The sequence below is a fragment of the Rattus norvegicus genome, chromosome 16 (assembly GCF_021556685.1).
Source record: "Rattus norvegicus strain SHRSP/BbbUtx chromosome 16, alternate assembly SHRSP_T2T, whole genome shotgun sequence".
Lineage (NCBI taxonomy): Eukaryota > Metazoa > Chordata > Mammalia > Rodentia > Muridae > Rattus > Rattus norvegicus.
Window position 1 is genome coordinate 72,567,501 of NC_141549.1, and position 13,915 is coordinate 72,581,415.

Here is a 13,915-nt window from a genome sequence, read left to right on the forward strand (position 1 = left end):
CTCTATACACATGGAGCCATCTTGCAGGCCCAACTACCACTCTTTTAAATTTGTAGTTAGGTTTTATTAAATATATCGCTAATATTATAACTAATATGCATTCATATTGAATTCATATTGGCAACACTTGAAGCACTAAGATCTTACCCAATGATCTCCTTCTCCATTTCATTGTTTTTCTTCTTATGGTGATACAACTTATACTCTAAAGACTGTTTTAATTTTGTAAGTTCTTTGACTGATTTTTCCTCATCTTCCTTCTTTGAGAAAGCATAGAAAACAGCTTTAAAATCTGGAGACTCTTCTTTCTTGAAACCATCATCTCATTAGTTCATTATCAGTGTGCTAGGAAACATCTAATAAACATGATAATCTCAACCAGAGGAAGATGCAAACTGATTGTTCTGCTTAGTTACCTGCTGGGTTATTTTTCAAGTGTATTTATTTCTGTGTATGGTTGTTTTGCCTGCACATGTATCTGGGCACCACATGTGTGCGGTTCCCACAAAGACCAGAAAAGGGTATCAGATCCACAGAGACTGTATTTAAAGACGCTTGTGTGCCACCATGTGGGTGCTGGGAATCGAACCTGAGCCCTTCAGAGAAGCAGCCAGTGGTCTTAACTACTGAGCCATCTCTCTAGCCACCTACTTAATCAGTTTCACTAAAACTTTATTATAAAGAACTTTCGAGTAAATACAGAGTGAAATTAGTCAGTCCCAAAATCTACTATTCATCTCAGTTAATACAGTTAAAACAGCCATTCTACAACTGTAGACCTTCACATGGGACTTTACACTTTTACAATCAAATAAAATTGTTATGCACGTATCCACATCCTTTAGAGCATGTGTTGCCTTTGCAAAGGGCCCAGTCTCAATGCTCTGCCGCCCACAAGCTAGTTCTCAGCTGTGCCTAATTCCTGTTCCAGGGAACACACCTTCTTCTGGCCTCCAAGGCTCTCGGGCATGCATGGTGCGGTACTTATACATACATATAGGAACGCACCCATACATGCAAAATGATTTTTTAATTTACATAAGCATTTAAAATATGCTACCTAGCTAATGAGATAATTCAAAATCAGCTACCTAAGTTCTTATAGTTTGTATAGTTAGGCAATTATTGCATTTGTTTCCTTTTAAGGTGTTTAACTGCAATGTTGTCTACAGAGTCTGAAATTTGTTGTCTGAAGAACATAAAATACGTGAGGTATCATTAGACATGAGCTTGAATGCCTTTCTTGCACATTAAGATCATGCTAAAAACCCCATCAAAGCTGTAAGCCAGTGTGCATCAGCTGAAACTCTGTTTTAATAAAAATGATGTCCAATAAAAGCTACCCAGAGTACATGTATATTTCGTTGATGTGGGTATTGTTATTTTTCATGGGTCAGACAGATATAGTTGAACTTTGCATTTACCCATTCTGCCTTGCAGAAGCCATTCTTAGATTCTCAGGAGAAGACCATTGGGATGAACACAACCATAGTGTTGGTGAATGAGGTAGTGGTGGGGCAGTGTCCAGTTTTGCATAACAACTTGGACACAGAGACTATGGGTAGTTTTTTAATGATAGCTGCTTTTATTCAAAGGCTATTTGTATCATTGTCATCTTTGTCACCGGTCATTCAAATGAGGGTGAAAGACAGAGGCCTGGGTGACCTCCACGTTTAAAATGCAAGCACGTCCTTATTTGTACTATTTATAATTATTTGAATACTAACAAGAACTGTGGTGCCATAAATATATTTTTTAAATATCGATACAAACATGCTTTAGGTTAGATCACAATTAAGGATATCTTCCCGTTTAATAAGATGGGAAAGTCTACTTCTAAGAGTTGATTTTGATTTTGTTTCATTTAGTCCATGCATTAAAAGAATTAATTCAAAGTTACTTTAAATTATCAACACCCATGGTGGTGAAGTGTTGGGTGCTCCTAATTCACTTGTGGTAAATGCCCAGATCTGGGAATCCGCAGGGGAAACACACAACTGCTGTAACCATCCAGAAGCTTCCTCGAATGCCTCAGTCTACCCACGTTCACGTCCACTTTGAAACTAGGCAGGACGCTCTCTTCAACATGTAAAACCTCAATGATCAGTTGCAGCTATGTAATCTAATGGGAAAAGACAGACTCTTGACACTATTTTTTAAAAAATGAACATTTTGTCTTCTATCATAGTCAACCTATATTGCACCACTTTGGTGGTACCCAAAATTAAAAACAAGGATTCCATCACAAATCAGGAAACAGGAAATGACAATACAACAAACCTTCCGAGGGTAGCTTTGTGAGCAGTAGTTAGAAGACCTTGGGTTTCTTGGGAGAACCACAGCGTCACTTGGGAAGACACATCGGTGAGGGCAAGTGCATGCCACACGAGGGCTTTTGAGAGCAAACCTTGTTTCTGATGTGTTCAGAGGAGATGTGCCCTGCTCCACTGTGATGTGAACTTTTGTGCGGGATTCCTCTAGCCTCCTATTCCTGTGGAGACTGAAAGGGCATGAGCTCTAAGTATCCCATCTGTCAATAAATGTCTTCTTGATCTTAAAGGCACTGTAAGAATACACGGAATTTCTCCCATTAAACGGAGTCTTAATACTAAAAAAGCATGCTAAGAGGATACCCAGTGTGCACATAATTATAGGTTTCAAGTCATTCCAAAGGATTACATGCGTTTCTAAGCAAATATTGAGGTAACAAGTACACCAAATAAGATTGGAAATAGAGGCAAGGGAATCAAAAACATGTATATGGCTTCACAGGTTAAAAATAAATGCTGCCCTCTGGGAGGACCCTACTTGAGAGATTATGAATATGTTAACATGTATGGTTATAATGGCAAGTTCACTAATATAGCCTTATTAAATATTATATTTTACCCCTCAGCATATACAATTAATAAAATAACATTTTTGAATACTTGCATTTAGAATAAAAGAGGTTAAAAGAAAATCCCCTCCAGGATATCTCCAAGCCTTTGGTTTCAACATTTGTAAAGAATGCAAGTAAAATTAGTAGTCACACCACAGGGACCAGTCAAGGAAAGCTAGTTTAGAAGCTGCAGACTTTGTGTGAGAAAGGTATGTAGTTAGTACCTAGGGTTCTGTCTTAGCTAGGGTTTTACTGCTGTGAACAGACACCATGACCAAGGCAAGTCTTAGCAAGAACAACATTTAATTGGGGTGGTTTACAGGTTCACAGATTCAGTCTGTCACCACCAAGGTGGGAGCAGGGCAACATCTAGGCAGGCATGATACAGGCACAGCTGAGAGTCCTACATCTCCATCTGAAGGCGGGTTAGTGGAAGACTGACTTCCAGGCAGCTAAGGTGAGGGTCTTAAGCCCACACCCACAGTGACACACCTATTCCAACAAGGCCACGCCTCCTAATAGTGCCACTCCCTGGGCCAAGCATATACAAACCATCACTGGTTCCATTACAACCCTCCAAACGGCACCCAGACTCTTAGGGTTTAGTCAGAATTTTCCAAACAGCACCCAGGATTTCACTGCTCCTATTTCTTGGCAAGCTGACAAACAAACTGATATAACAACTATGGGAGGACGATAATGGAGAAAATCCCATCGAATCAAGCAAAGGGGATTCAGTCTGTGCCAGAACAATGCTTCGAAGGTGAGTGTTGTATCATCTAACATTTCCCAGAAGTATATTAGCTAGCTTGCTTTTGCACCCGTTAATCTCAGGACTAGTTCACTAAAGTTTCATCTTAGACAAAACCCAAGATTGCTCCGTTTTCTGCCACTGTTTTGTTTCACTTACTTGTATCGTTCATATAACAATGCATTGCTAAGCCTTAATTCTTCTATACACTGTTGCTCATAACTTTTCAGGCCACTTGTGTTTGGGTCTTGTACAGGTTTCGTTGGGGAGGGTTCAGACGCCAGACTTTTGATGCTGACTCCTATCTGATTCGCTGGGGAAATGTTGTTCTTACATAATGCCTCCGAAGTTTCTCCAACTCCTACCTGTGTCTAAAGCAGGTTGAAATGATATATTTAGACAAAGTATTCAAATATTTACCATATATTTGATAGTTTTACTTTTGAGGAAACAGCAGTTTTAAATTGTTGGAAAATATTTACCGTCAACTGGAGAGAGAACTCAACGGTTAAGAGCACTTGCTGCTCACACGAAGGACCTGAGTTTGGTCCCCGGGCTTACATGGTGATTTACAATCATACTTAACTACAGTTCCGTGAGATCCAATGCTCTCTTACGGCCTCAGTGGGTGCCAGACACACAGGTGGTATACATAAATGTATATACAGGCAAACAGTCATGAACATAACAAAATAAAGATAAGTGTTTAAAGATTTAAAAGTATTAGTATCAACCATAATAAATCTGAATCAATTATTTTTCATTCATTTTTATACATGTGTATGTGAGTATGTGTGTGTCTGTCTGTCTGTCTCTTTGTTTGTGTCTGTGTGTGTGTGTGTGTAATTGAGGATTGAAACTGTCTTCAATAAATAGAGTAAGAAAATCAGTGAGCTAAGCGATCCTCCCTGAATAGTTCTTATATAACTGCTCGTTTAACTAGACAATTAGACTACTTGTGGACCTAGTTTAAAATTACTAATAATGAGAAATCTAAGGCTAATTTGAGAGCATGAGCAACGTGCACTAGAAAAGCAAGAAGCATGGGGCTCTGAAGGCGATGCTTGCTCCCAGATTCACATCCATCAAAGAGATTAGGGGGGGGGTATATATTGTTACATTGTGGCCAGAAACAAAACTGATATGAGAAAGGAGGGATGCAAAAGACTGCCAAAGACAAAAGAGCCAGGATGGGCTGTATGGAATTATGAAGAATTTCCACATTCCAAATTACTAAATAATGCTAAAATCAACACCTTCTGAGGTGAGGCCAAAAAAAGGGTACCACTGAGAACACAAGGTCCAAAGATGAAGCCAAGATTACAAACGTAAAGCCATTTGTTATGTCTTCATAAAACCTCACATTTCCTGATTGGTTTAAGGTTACTGTTGTAAAAGTATGATTTGAATACAGCTTCCCTGACAGCCCAGGATGAGTTGCTTATCCAAAATGATTTGTCGGGTGGAGAAATGGCCTCGTCCTAGAGAGTGCATTCGGCTCCTGCAGGAGTGCTGCGTTTAGTTCCTGGCACCCACACTGCATGGCTCACAATCACCAGTAACTTAAGCTCTGTGGGATCTGGCACCCTCTGCTGGACTCCAAAGGCCATAGACCCATGTGAACCCACTCACACGAGAGATTTATAAAGGTGCCTCTTCGCATGACACAGATCCAAATAAAATCCACAGGAGACTCAAAGTTCTAAAAAGAAATGTAACCAAAGCACCACGTATTAGCTTTCACTAACGAGACACAGAGAGGAAGCTCAAGGAGCTGCAAACACAGTCTGTTTCTCAGGAAGGGAAGAACCACCACACCACAGAGCTGGAGCAGGACTCCAATGCCTGGGAACCGTCTCAGAATGCTTCAAGTGCGCATGAGTGCTCCCTCGAGACCACCCATTTCCCATCCCGCTGTGGGGTTACTAGCCCAGCAGAGTGTGGTTAAGTGGATTGGAAGTGGGTTATTCAGAGGAGTTGTATTTTCCAGACCATACTCTAGAACTACAATCCCCACTGGGACCCGGAAACGATGGCAAACGGAAAACTATTTTAAGTCACGGTCGTCTGTAGGAATTATGAATTATCAATGAAAAGGGGGTTGGCTTAAAAGGAGCCGAAAACAAGTTGCACACCGTAGGATGCAGTAAATACAGATATTACCGCATTGAAGATGAGCGCTATTATTAATGTGGTAACGTAATGGGAAACAAGACACTAGAGAAACTGAAGAAGGTTTGCAAGGCTCCAATTGCAGTTTTATACAAGCTGGAAAATGTGCCCATCAGAAGATTCCCCAAGTCAGGCAAGTTGAGAACAGAGAGTAGGGGGATTTATGCTTCCAAGATAAAGAGCTGAAAACAACCGGGAATGTTTTGTTTTGAAAGCAGTTGTTTTATCGGACTTCAATGGTGTAATTTTGAAGGCAGAAGGTAGCTTTGAGCACATCCTGAGCTTGCTCTGAATATTCTAATAAATGTCCGTTTCCCTCTCCTTTGGGGTCAAACAAAGCAAGCATTTCAAAATCATTATGACCGTTTTTAATAAAACAGATGTAGTTCTCTTTTGATGGAATGAACGAGGCACGATGCTTTCTAGCCCTCCGAATTTGTTTCTATGAATACCCTCATGCTTACATTGTACAATCATTCTGGCCAACCACTGCGGATCGCCTTAAGATTTGGAAAGCTAAATTAGTAGTTTGAGTAGGATGTTTCTTAGTAAATTGCTGGGAAGGCTTGACCCCTGAAAGTTCTTCATCGGAAGTAGTCGTATCATGAATCCCGTACTAAGCGGCGGAGTATAAATACCTCTGCTCAGGTTGTGAATGCAAGCAAACCTTCACCCTTAGCATGATGACCCATACACTTTATCCTGTCTTCTTTTACAATAGTGAAATCTTCCATGAAGAACTGATTATCAACAATTTCCTTTGGTATACCGTCCCTGTGCATATATATGACCTTTCAGAAGCTCTGTTTCAAAGATCCTTTCTAGACGGATGATCAAAATGTGAATGCTTCACTCCTTCTTTAAAAGGGGAACAAGAATACCCGTGGCAGGGAAGAGAGAGGCAAAGATTAAAACAGAGACTGAAGGAACACCCATTCAGAGTCTGCCCCACATGTGGCCCATACATATATAGCCATCCAATTAGACAAGATGGATGAAGCAAAGAAGTGCAGACCGACAGGAGCCGGATGTAGATCGCTCCTGAGAGACACAGCCAGAATACAGCAAATACAGAGGTGAATGCCAGCAGCAAACCACTGAACTGAGAATAGGACCCCCGTTGAAGGAATCAGAGAAAGAACTGGGGAGCTTAAAGGGGCTCGAGACTCCATATGTACAACAATGCCAAGCAACCAGAGCTTCCAGGGACTAAGCCCTACCCAAAGACTATACATGGACTGAACCTGGACTCTGACCTCATAGGTAGCAATGCATATCCTAGTAAGAGCACCAGTGGAAGGGGAAGCCCTGGGTCCTGCTAAGACTGAACCCCCAGTGAACTTGACTGGTGGGGGGAGGGCGGCAATGGGGGGAGGGTTGGGAGGGGAACACCCAAAAAAAATAGAAAAAATATTATTAAATAAAAAAAAAAACTCAGGTGACAGCAGATGCTGGCGAGGATGTGGAGAAAGAGGAACACTCCTCCATTGTTGGTGGGATTGCAGACTGGTACAACCATTCTGGAAATCAGTCTGGAGGTTCCTCAGAAAATTGGACATTGAACTGCCTGAGGATCCAGCTATACCTCTCTTGGGCATATACCCAAAAGATGCCTCAACATATAAAAGAGACACGTGCTCCACTATGTTCATTGGAGCCTTATTTATAATAGCCAGAAAATGGAAAGAACCCAGATGCCCTTCAACAGAGGAATGGATACAGAAAATGTGGTACATCTACACAATGGAATATTACTCAGCTATCAAAAATAATGAGTTTATGAAATTCGTAGGCAAATGGTTGGAACTGGAAAATATCATCCTGAGTGAGCTAACCCAATCACAGAAAGACATACATGGTATGCACTCATTGATAAGTGGCTATTAGCCCAAATGCTTGAATTACCCTAGATCCCTAGAACAAACGAAACTCAAAACGGATGATCAAAATGTGAATGCTTCACTCCTTCTTTAAATGAGGAAAAAGAATACCCTTGGCAGGGAAGAGAGAGGCAAAGATTAAAACAGAGACTGAAGGAACACCCATTCAGAGCCTGCCCCACAGGTGGCCCATACATATACAGCCACCCAATTAGACAAGATGGATGAAGCAAAGAAGTGCAGACCGACAGGAGCCGGATGTAGATCGCTCCTGAGAGACACAGCCAGAATACAGCAAATACAGAGGCGAATGCCAGCAGCAAACCACTGAACTGAGAATAGGTCCCCCGTTGAAGGAATCAGAGAAAGAACTGGAAGAGCTTGAAGGGGCTCGAGACCCCAAAAGTACAACAATGTCAAGCAACCAGAGCTTCCAGGGACTAAGCCACTACCTAAATACTATACATGGACTGACCCTGGACTCTGACCCCATAGGTAGCAATGAATATCCTAGTAAGAGCACCAGTGGAAGGGGAAGCCCTGGGTCCTGCTAAGACTGAACCCCCAGTGAACTAGACTATGGGGGGAGGGCGGCAATGGGGGGAGGGTTGGGAGGGGGACACCCATAAGGAAGGGGAGGGGGGAGGGGGATGTTTGCCCGGAAACCGGGAAAGGGAATAACACTTGAAATGTACATAAGAGATCCCGGCCCGCAGCAGCTCTCTGCTCCCAGACCCGGTGAGAGAGAGATCCAACCGCCTGGTCAGCTGGGCACTCCTGAGGCTGCAGAGCAGAAGAGACCACCAACACTGCTCACCCCTGCCCACATCCCTGGCCCAAGAGGAAACTGTATAAGGCCTCTGGGCTCCCGTGGGGGAGGGCCCAGGAGCAGCAGGACACCTGCCTGAGACACCGCCAGAACCTGAAAGAAACAGACCGGATAAACAGTTCTCTGCACCCAAATCCCGTGGGAGGGAGAGCTAAACCTTCAGAGAGGCAGACAAGCCTGGGAAACCAGAAGAGACTGCTCCCTGCACACACATCTCGGACGCCAGAGGAAAAAGCCAAAGACCATCTGGAACCCTGGTGCACTGAAGCTCCCGGAAGGGGCGGCACAGGTCTTCCTGGTTGCTGCCGCTGCAGAGAGCCCCTGGGCAGCACCCCATGAGCGAACCTGAGCCTCGGGACCACAGGTAAGACCAAATTTTCTGCTGCAAGAAAGCTGCCTGGTGAACTCAAGACACAGGCCCACAGGAACAGCTGAAGACCTGTAGAGAGGAAAAACTACACGCCCGAAAGCAGAACACTCTGTCCCCATAACTGACTGAAAGAGAGGAAAACAGGTCTACAGCACTCCTGACACACAGGCTTATAGGACAGTCTAGCCACTGTCAGAAATAGCAGAACAAAATAACACTAGAGATAATCTGATGGCGAGAGGCAAGCGCAGGAACCCAAGCAACAGAAACCAAGACTACATGCCATCATCGGAGCCCAATTCTCCCACCAAAACAAACATGGAATATCCAAACACACCAGAAAAGCAAGATCTAGTTTCAAAATCATATTTGATCATGATGCTGGAGGACTTCAAGAAAGACATGAACACAATTAGGGAAACACAGGAAAACATTAATAAACAAGTAGAAGCCTACAGAGAGGAATCGCAAAAATCCCTGAAAGAATTCCAGGAAAACACAATCAAACAGTTGAAGGAATTAAAAATGGAAATAGAAGCAATCAAGAAAGAACACATGGAAACAACCCTGGATATAGAAAACCAAAAGAAGAGACAAGGAGCTGTAGATACAAGCTTCACCAACAGAATACAAGAGATGGAAGAGAGAATCTCAGGAGCAGAAGATTCCATAGAAATCATTGACTCAACTGTCAAAGATAATGTAAAGCAGAAAAAGCTACTGGTCCAAAACATACAGGAAATCCAGGACTCAATGAGAAGATCAAACCTAAGGATAATAGGTATAGAAGAGAGTGAAGACTCCCAGCTCAAAGGACCAGTAAATATCTTCAACAAAATCATAGAAGAAAACTTCCCTAACCTAAAAAAAGAGATACCCATAGACATACAAGAAGCCTACAGAACTTCAAATAGATTGGACCAGAAAAGAAACACCTCCCGTCACATAATTGTCAAAACACCAAACGCACAAAATAAAGAAAGAATATTAAAAGCAGTAAGGGAAAAAGGTCAAGTAACATATAAAGGGAGACCTATCAGAATCACACCAGACTTCTCGCCAGAAACTATGAAGGCCAGAAGATCCTGGACTGATGTCATACAGACCCTAAGAGAACACAAATGCCAGCCCAGGTTACTGTATCCTGCAAAACTCTCAATTAACATTGATGGAGAAACCAAGATATTCCATGACAAAACCAAATTTACACAAGATCTTTCTACAAATCCAGCACTACAAAGGATAATAAATGGTAAAGCCCAACATAAGGAGGCAAGCTATACCCTAGAAGAAGCAAGAAACTAATCGTCTTGGCAACAAAACAAAGAGAATGAAAGCACACAAACATAACCTCACATCCAAATATGAATATAAAGGGAAACAATAATCACTATTCCTTAATATCTCTCAATATCAATGGCCTCAACTCCCCAATAAAAAGAAATAGATTAACAAACTGGATACGCAACGAGGACCCTGCATTCTGCTGCCTACAGGAAACACACCTCAGAGACAAAGACAGACACTACCTCAGAGTGAAAGGCTGGAAAACAACTTTCCAAGCAAATGGTCAGAAGAAGCAAGCTGGAGTAGCCATTCTAATATCAAATAAAATCAATTTCCAACTAAAAGGCATCAAAAAAGATAAGGAAGGACACTTCATATTCATCAAAGGAAAAATCCACCAAGATGAACTCTCAATCCTAAATATCTATGCCCCAAATACAAGGGCACCTACATACGTAAAAGAAACCTTACTGAAGCTCAAAACACACATTGCACCTCACACAATAATAGTGGGAGATTTCAACACCCCACTCTCATCAATGGACAGATCATGGAAACAGAAATTAAACAGTGATGTCGACAGACTAAGAGAAGTCATGAGCCAAATGGACTTAACGGATATTTATAGAACATTCTATCCTAAAGCAAAAGGATATACCTTCTTCTCAGCTCCTCATGGTACTTTCTCCAAAATTGACCATATAATTGGTCAAAAAACGGGCCTCAACAGGTACAGAAAGATAGAAATAATCCCATGCGTGCTATCGGACCACCACGGCCTAAAACTGGTCTTCAATAACAATAAGGGAAGAATGCCCACATATACGTGGAAATTGAACAATGCTCTACTCAATGATAACCTGGTCAAGGAAGAAATAAAGAAAGAAATTAAAAACTTTTTAGAATTTAATGAAAATGAAGATACAACATACTCAAACTTATGGGACACAATGAAAGCTGTGCTAAGAGGAAAACTCATAGCGCTGAGTGCCTGCAGAAAGAAACAGGAAAGAGCATATGTCAGCAGCTTGACAGCACACCTAAAAGCTCTAGAACAAAAAGAAGCAAATACACCCAGGAGGAGTAGAAGGCAGGAAATAATCAAACTCAGAGCTGAAATCAACCAAGTAGAAACAAAAAGGACCATAGAAAGAATCAACAGAACCAAAAGTTGGTTCTTTGAGGAAATCAACAAGATAGATAAACCCTTAGCCAGACTAACGAGAGGACACAGAGAGTGTGTCCAAATTAACAAAATCAGAAATGAAAAGGGAGACATAACTACAGATTCAGAGGAAATTCAAAAAATCATCAGATCTTACTATAAAAACCTATATTCAACAATATTTGAAAATCTTCAGGAAATGGACAATTTCCTAGACAGATACCAGGTATCGAAGTTAAATCAGGAACAGATAAACCAGTTAAACAACCCCATAACTCCTAAGGAAATAGAAGCAGTCATTAAAGGTCTCCCAACCAAAAAGAGCCCAGGTCCAGACGGGTTTAGTGCAGAATTCTATCAAACCTTCATAGAAGACCTCATACCAATATTATCCAAACTATTCCACAAAATTGAAACAGATGGAGCCCTACCGAATTCCTTCTACGAAGCCACAATTACTCTTATACCTAAACCACACAAAGACACAACAAAGAAAGAGAACTTCAGACCAATTTCCCTTATGAATATCGACGCAAAAATACTCAATAAAATTCTGGCAAACCGAATTCAAGAGCACATCAAAACAATCATCCACCATGATCAAGTAGGCTTCATCCCAGGCATGCAGGGATGGTTTAATATACGGAAAACCATCAACGTGATCCATTATATAAACAAACTGAAAGAACAGAACCACATGATCATTTCATTAGATGCTGAGAAAGCATTTGACAAAATTCAACACCCCTTCATGATAAAAGTCCTGGAAAGAATAGGAATTCAAGGCCCATACCTAAACATAGTAAAAGCCATATACAGCAAACCAGTTGTTAACATTAAACTAAATGGAGAGAAACTTGAAGCAATCCCACTAAAATCAGGGACTAGACAAGGCTGCCCACTCTCTCCCTACTTATTCAATATAGTTCTTGAAGTTCTAGCCAGAGCAATCAGACAACAAAAGGAGATCAAAGGGATACAGATCGGAAAAGAAGAGGTCAAAATATCACTATTTGCAGATGACATGGTAGTATATTTAAGTGATCCCAAAAGTTCCACCAGAGAACTACTAAAGCTGATAAACAACTTCAGCAAAGTGGCTGGGTATAAAATTAACTCAAATAAATCAGTTGCCTTCCTCTATACATAAGAGAAACAAGCCGAGAAAGAAATTAGGGAAACGACACCCTTCATAATAGACCCAAATAATATAAAGTACCTCGGTGTGACTTTAACCAAGCAAGTAAAAGATCTGTACAATAAGAACTTCAAGACACTGAGGAAAGAAATTGAAGAAGACCTCAGAAGATGGAAAGATCTCCCATGCTCATGGATTGGCAGGATTAATATAGTAAAAATGGCCATTTTACCAAAAGCAATCTACAGATTCAATGCAATCCCCATCAAAATACCAATCCAATTCTTCAAAGAGTTAGACAGAACAATTTGCAAATTCATCTGGAATAACAAAAAACCCAGGATAGCTAAAGCTATCCTCAACAATAAAAGGACTTCAGGGGGAATCACTATCCCTGAACTCAAGCAGTATTACAGAGCAATAGTGATAAAAACTGCATGGTATTGGTACAGAGACAGACAGATAGACCAATGGAATAGAATTGAAGACCCAGAAATGAACCCACACACCTATGGTCACTTGATTTTTGACAAAGGAGCCAAAACCATCAAATAGAAAAAAGATAGCATTTTCAGCAAATGGTGCTGGTTCAACTGGAGGGCAACATGTAGAAGAATGCAGATCGATCCATGCTTATCACCCTGTACAAAGCTTAAGTCCAAGTGGATCAAGGACCTCCACATCAAACCAGACACACTCAAACTAATAGAAGAAAAACTAGGGAAGCATCTGGAACACATGGGCACTGGAAAAAATTTCCTGAACAAAACACCAATGGCTTATGCTCTAAGATCAAGAATCAACAAATGGGATCTCATAAAACTGCAAAGCTTCTGTAAGGCAAAGGACACTGTGGTTAGGACAAAACGGCAACCAACAGATTGGGAAAAGATCTTTACCAATACTACAACAGATAGAGGCCTTATATCCAAAATATACAAAGAACTCAAGAAGTTAGACCGCAGGGAAACAAATAACCCTATTAAAAAATGGGGTTCAGAGCTAAACAAAGAATTCACAGCTGAGGAATGCCGAATGGCTGAGAAACACCTAAAGAAATGTTCAACATCTTTAGTCATAAGGGAAATGCAAATCAAAACAACCCTGAGATTTCATCTCACGCCAGTGAGAATAGCTAAGATCAAAAACTGGGGTGACAGCAAATGCTGGCGAGGATGCGGAGAAAGAGGAACACTCCTCCATTGTTGGTGGGGTTGCAGACTGGTACAACCATTCTGGAAATCAGTCTGGAGGTTCCTCAGAAAATTGGACATTGAACTGCCTGAGGATCCAGCTATACCTCTCTTGGGCATATACCCAAAAGATGCCTCAACATATAAAAGAGACAGGTGCTCCACTATGTTCATCGCAGCCTTATTTATAATAGCCAGAAAATGGAAAGAACCCAGATGCCCTTCAACAGAGGAATGGATACAGAAAAT

General features: G+C 41.3%; 2 protein-coding genes across 41 annotated transcripts in view; one reads left to right on the top strand and one right to left on the bottom strand.

Moving 5' to 3' along the window:
- Window positions 1-13,915, top strand: part of Erich1 (glutamate-rich 1) — a gene marked incomplete at its 5' end in the record, with an annotated part of 52,793,804 nt that overhangs the window by 41,696,941 nt on the left and 11,082,948 nt on the right.
- Poteg (POTE ankyrin domain family, member G) overlaps window positions 1-13,915 on the bottom strand; it is a 178,154-nt gene that overhangs the window by 10,758 nt on the left and 153,481 nt on the right. For 37 of the 41 annotated variants that reach the window (XM_087588854.1, XM_087588848.1, XM_087588835.1 and 34 more), the window contains 3 exon segments: window positions 3,792-4,003; window positions 2,281-2,500; window positions 148-260 (listed from right to left, as the gene is read on the bottom strand). In XM_087588854.1, the coding sequence (XP_087444980.1) occupies window positions 148-260; window positions 2,281-2,500; window positions 3,792-4,003 (545 nt within the window). 41 annotated transcript variants of the gene reach the window in all.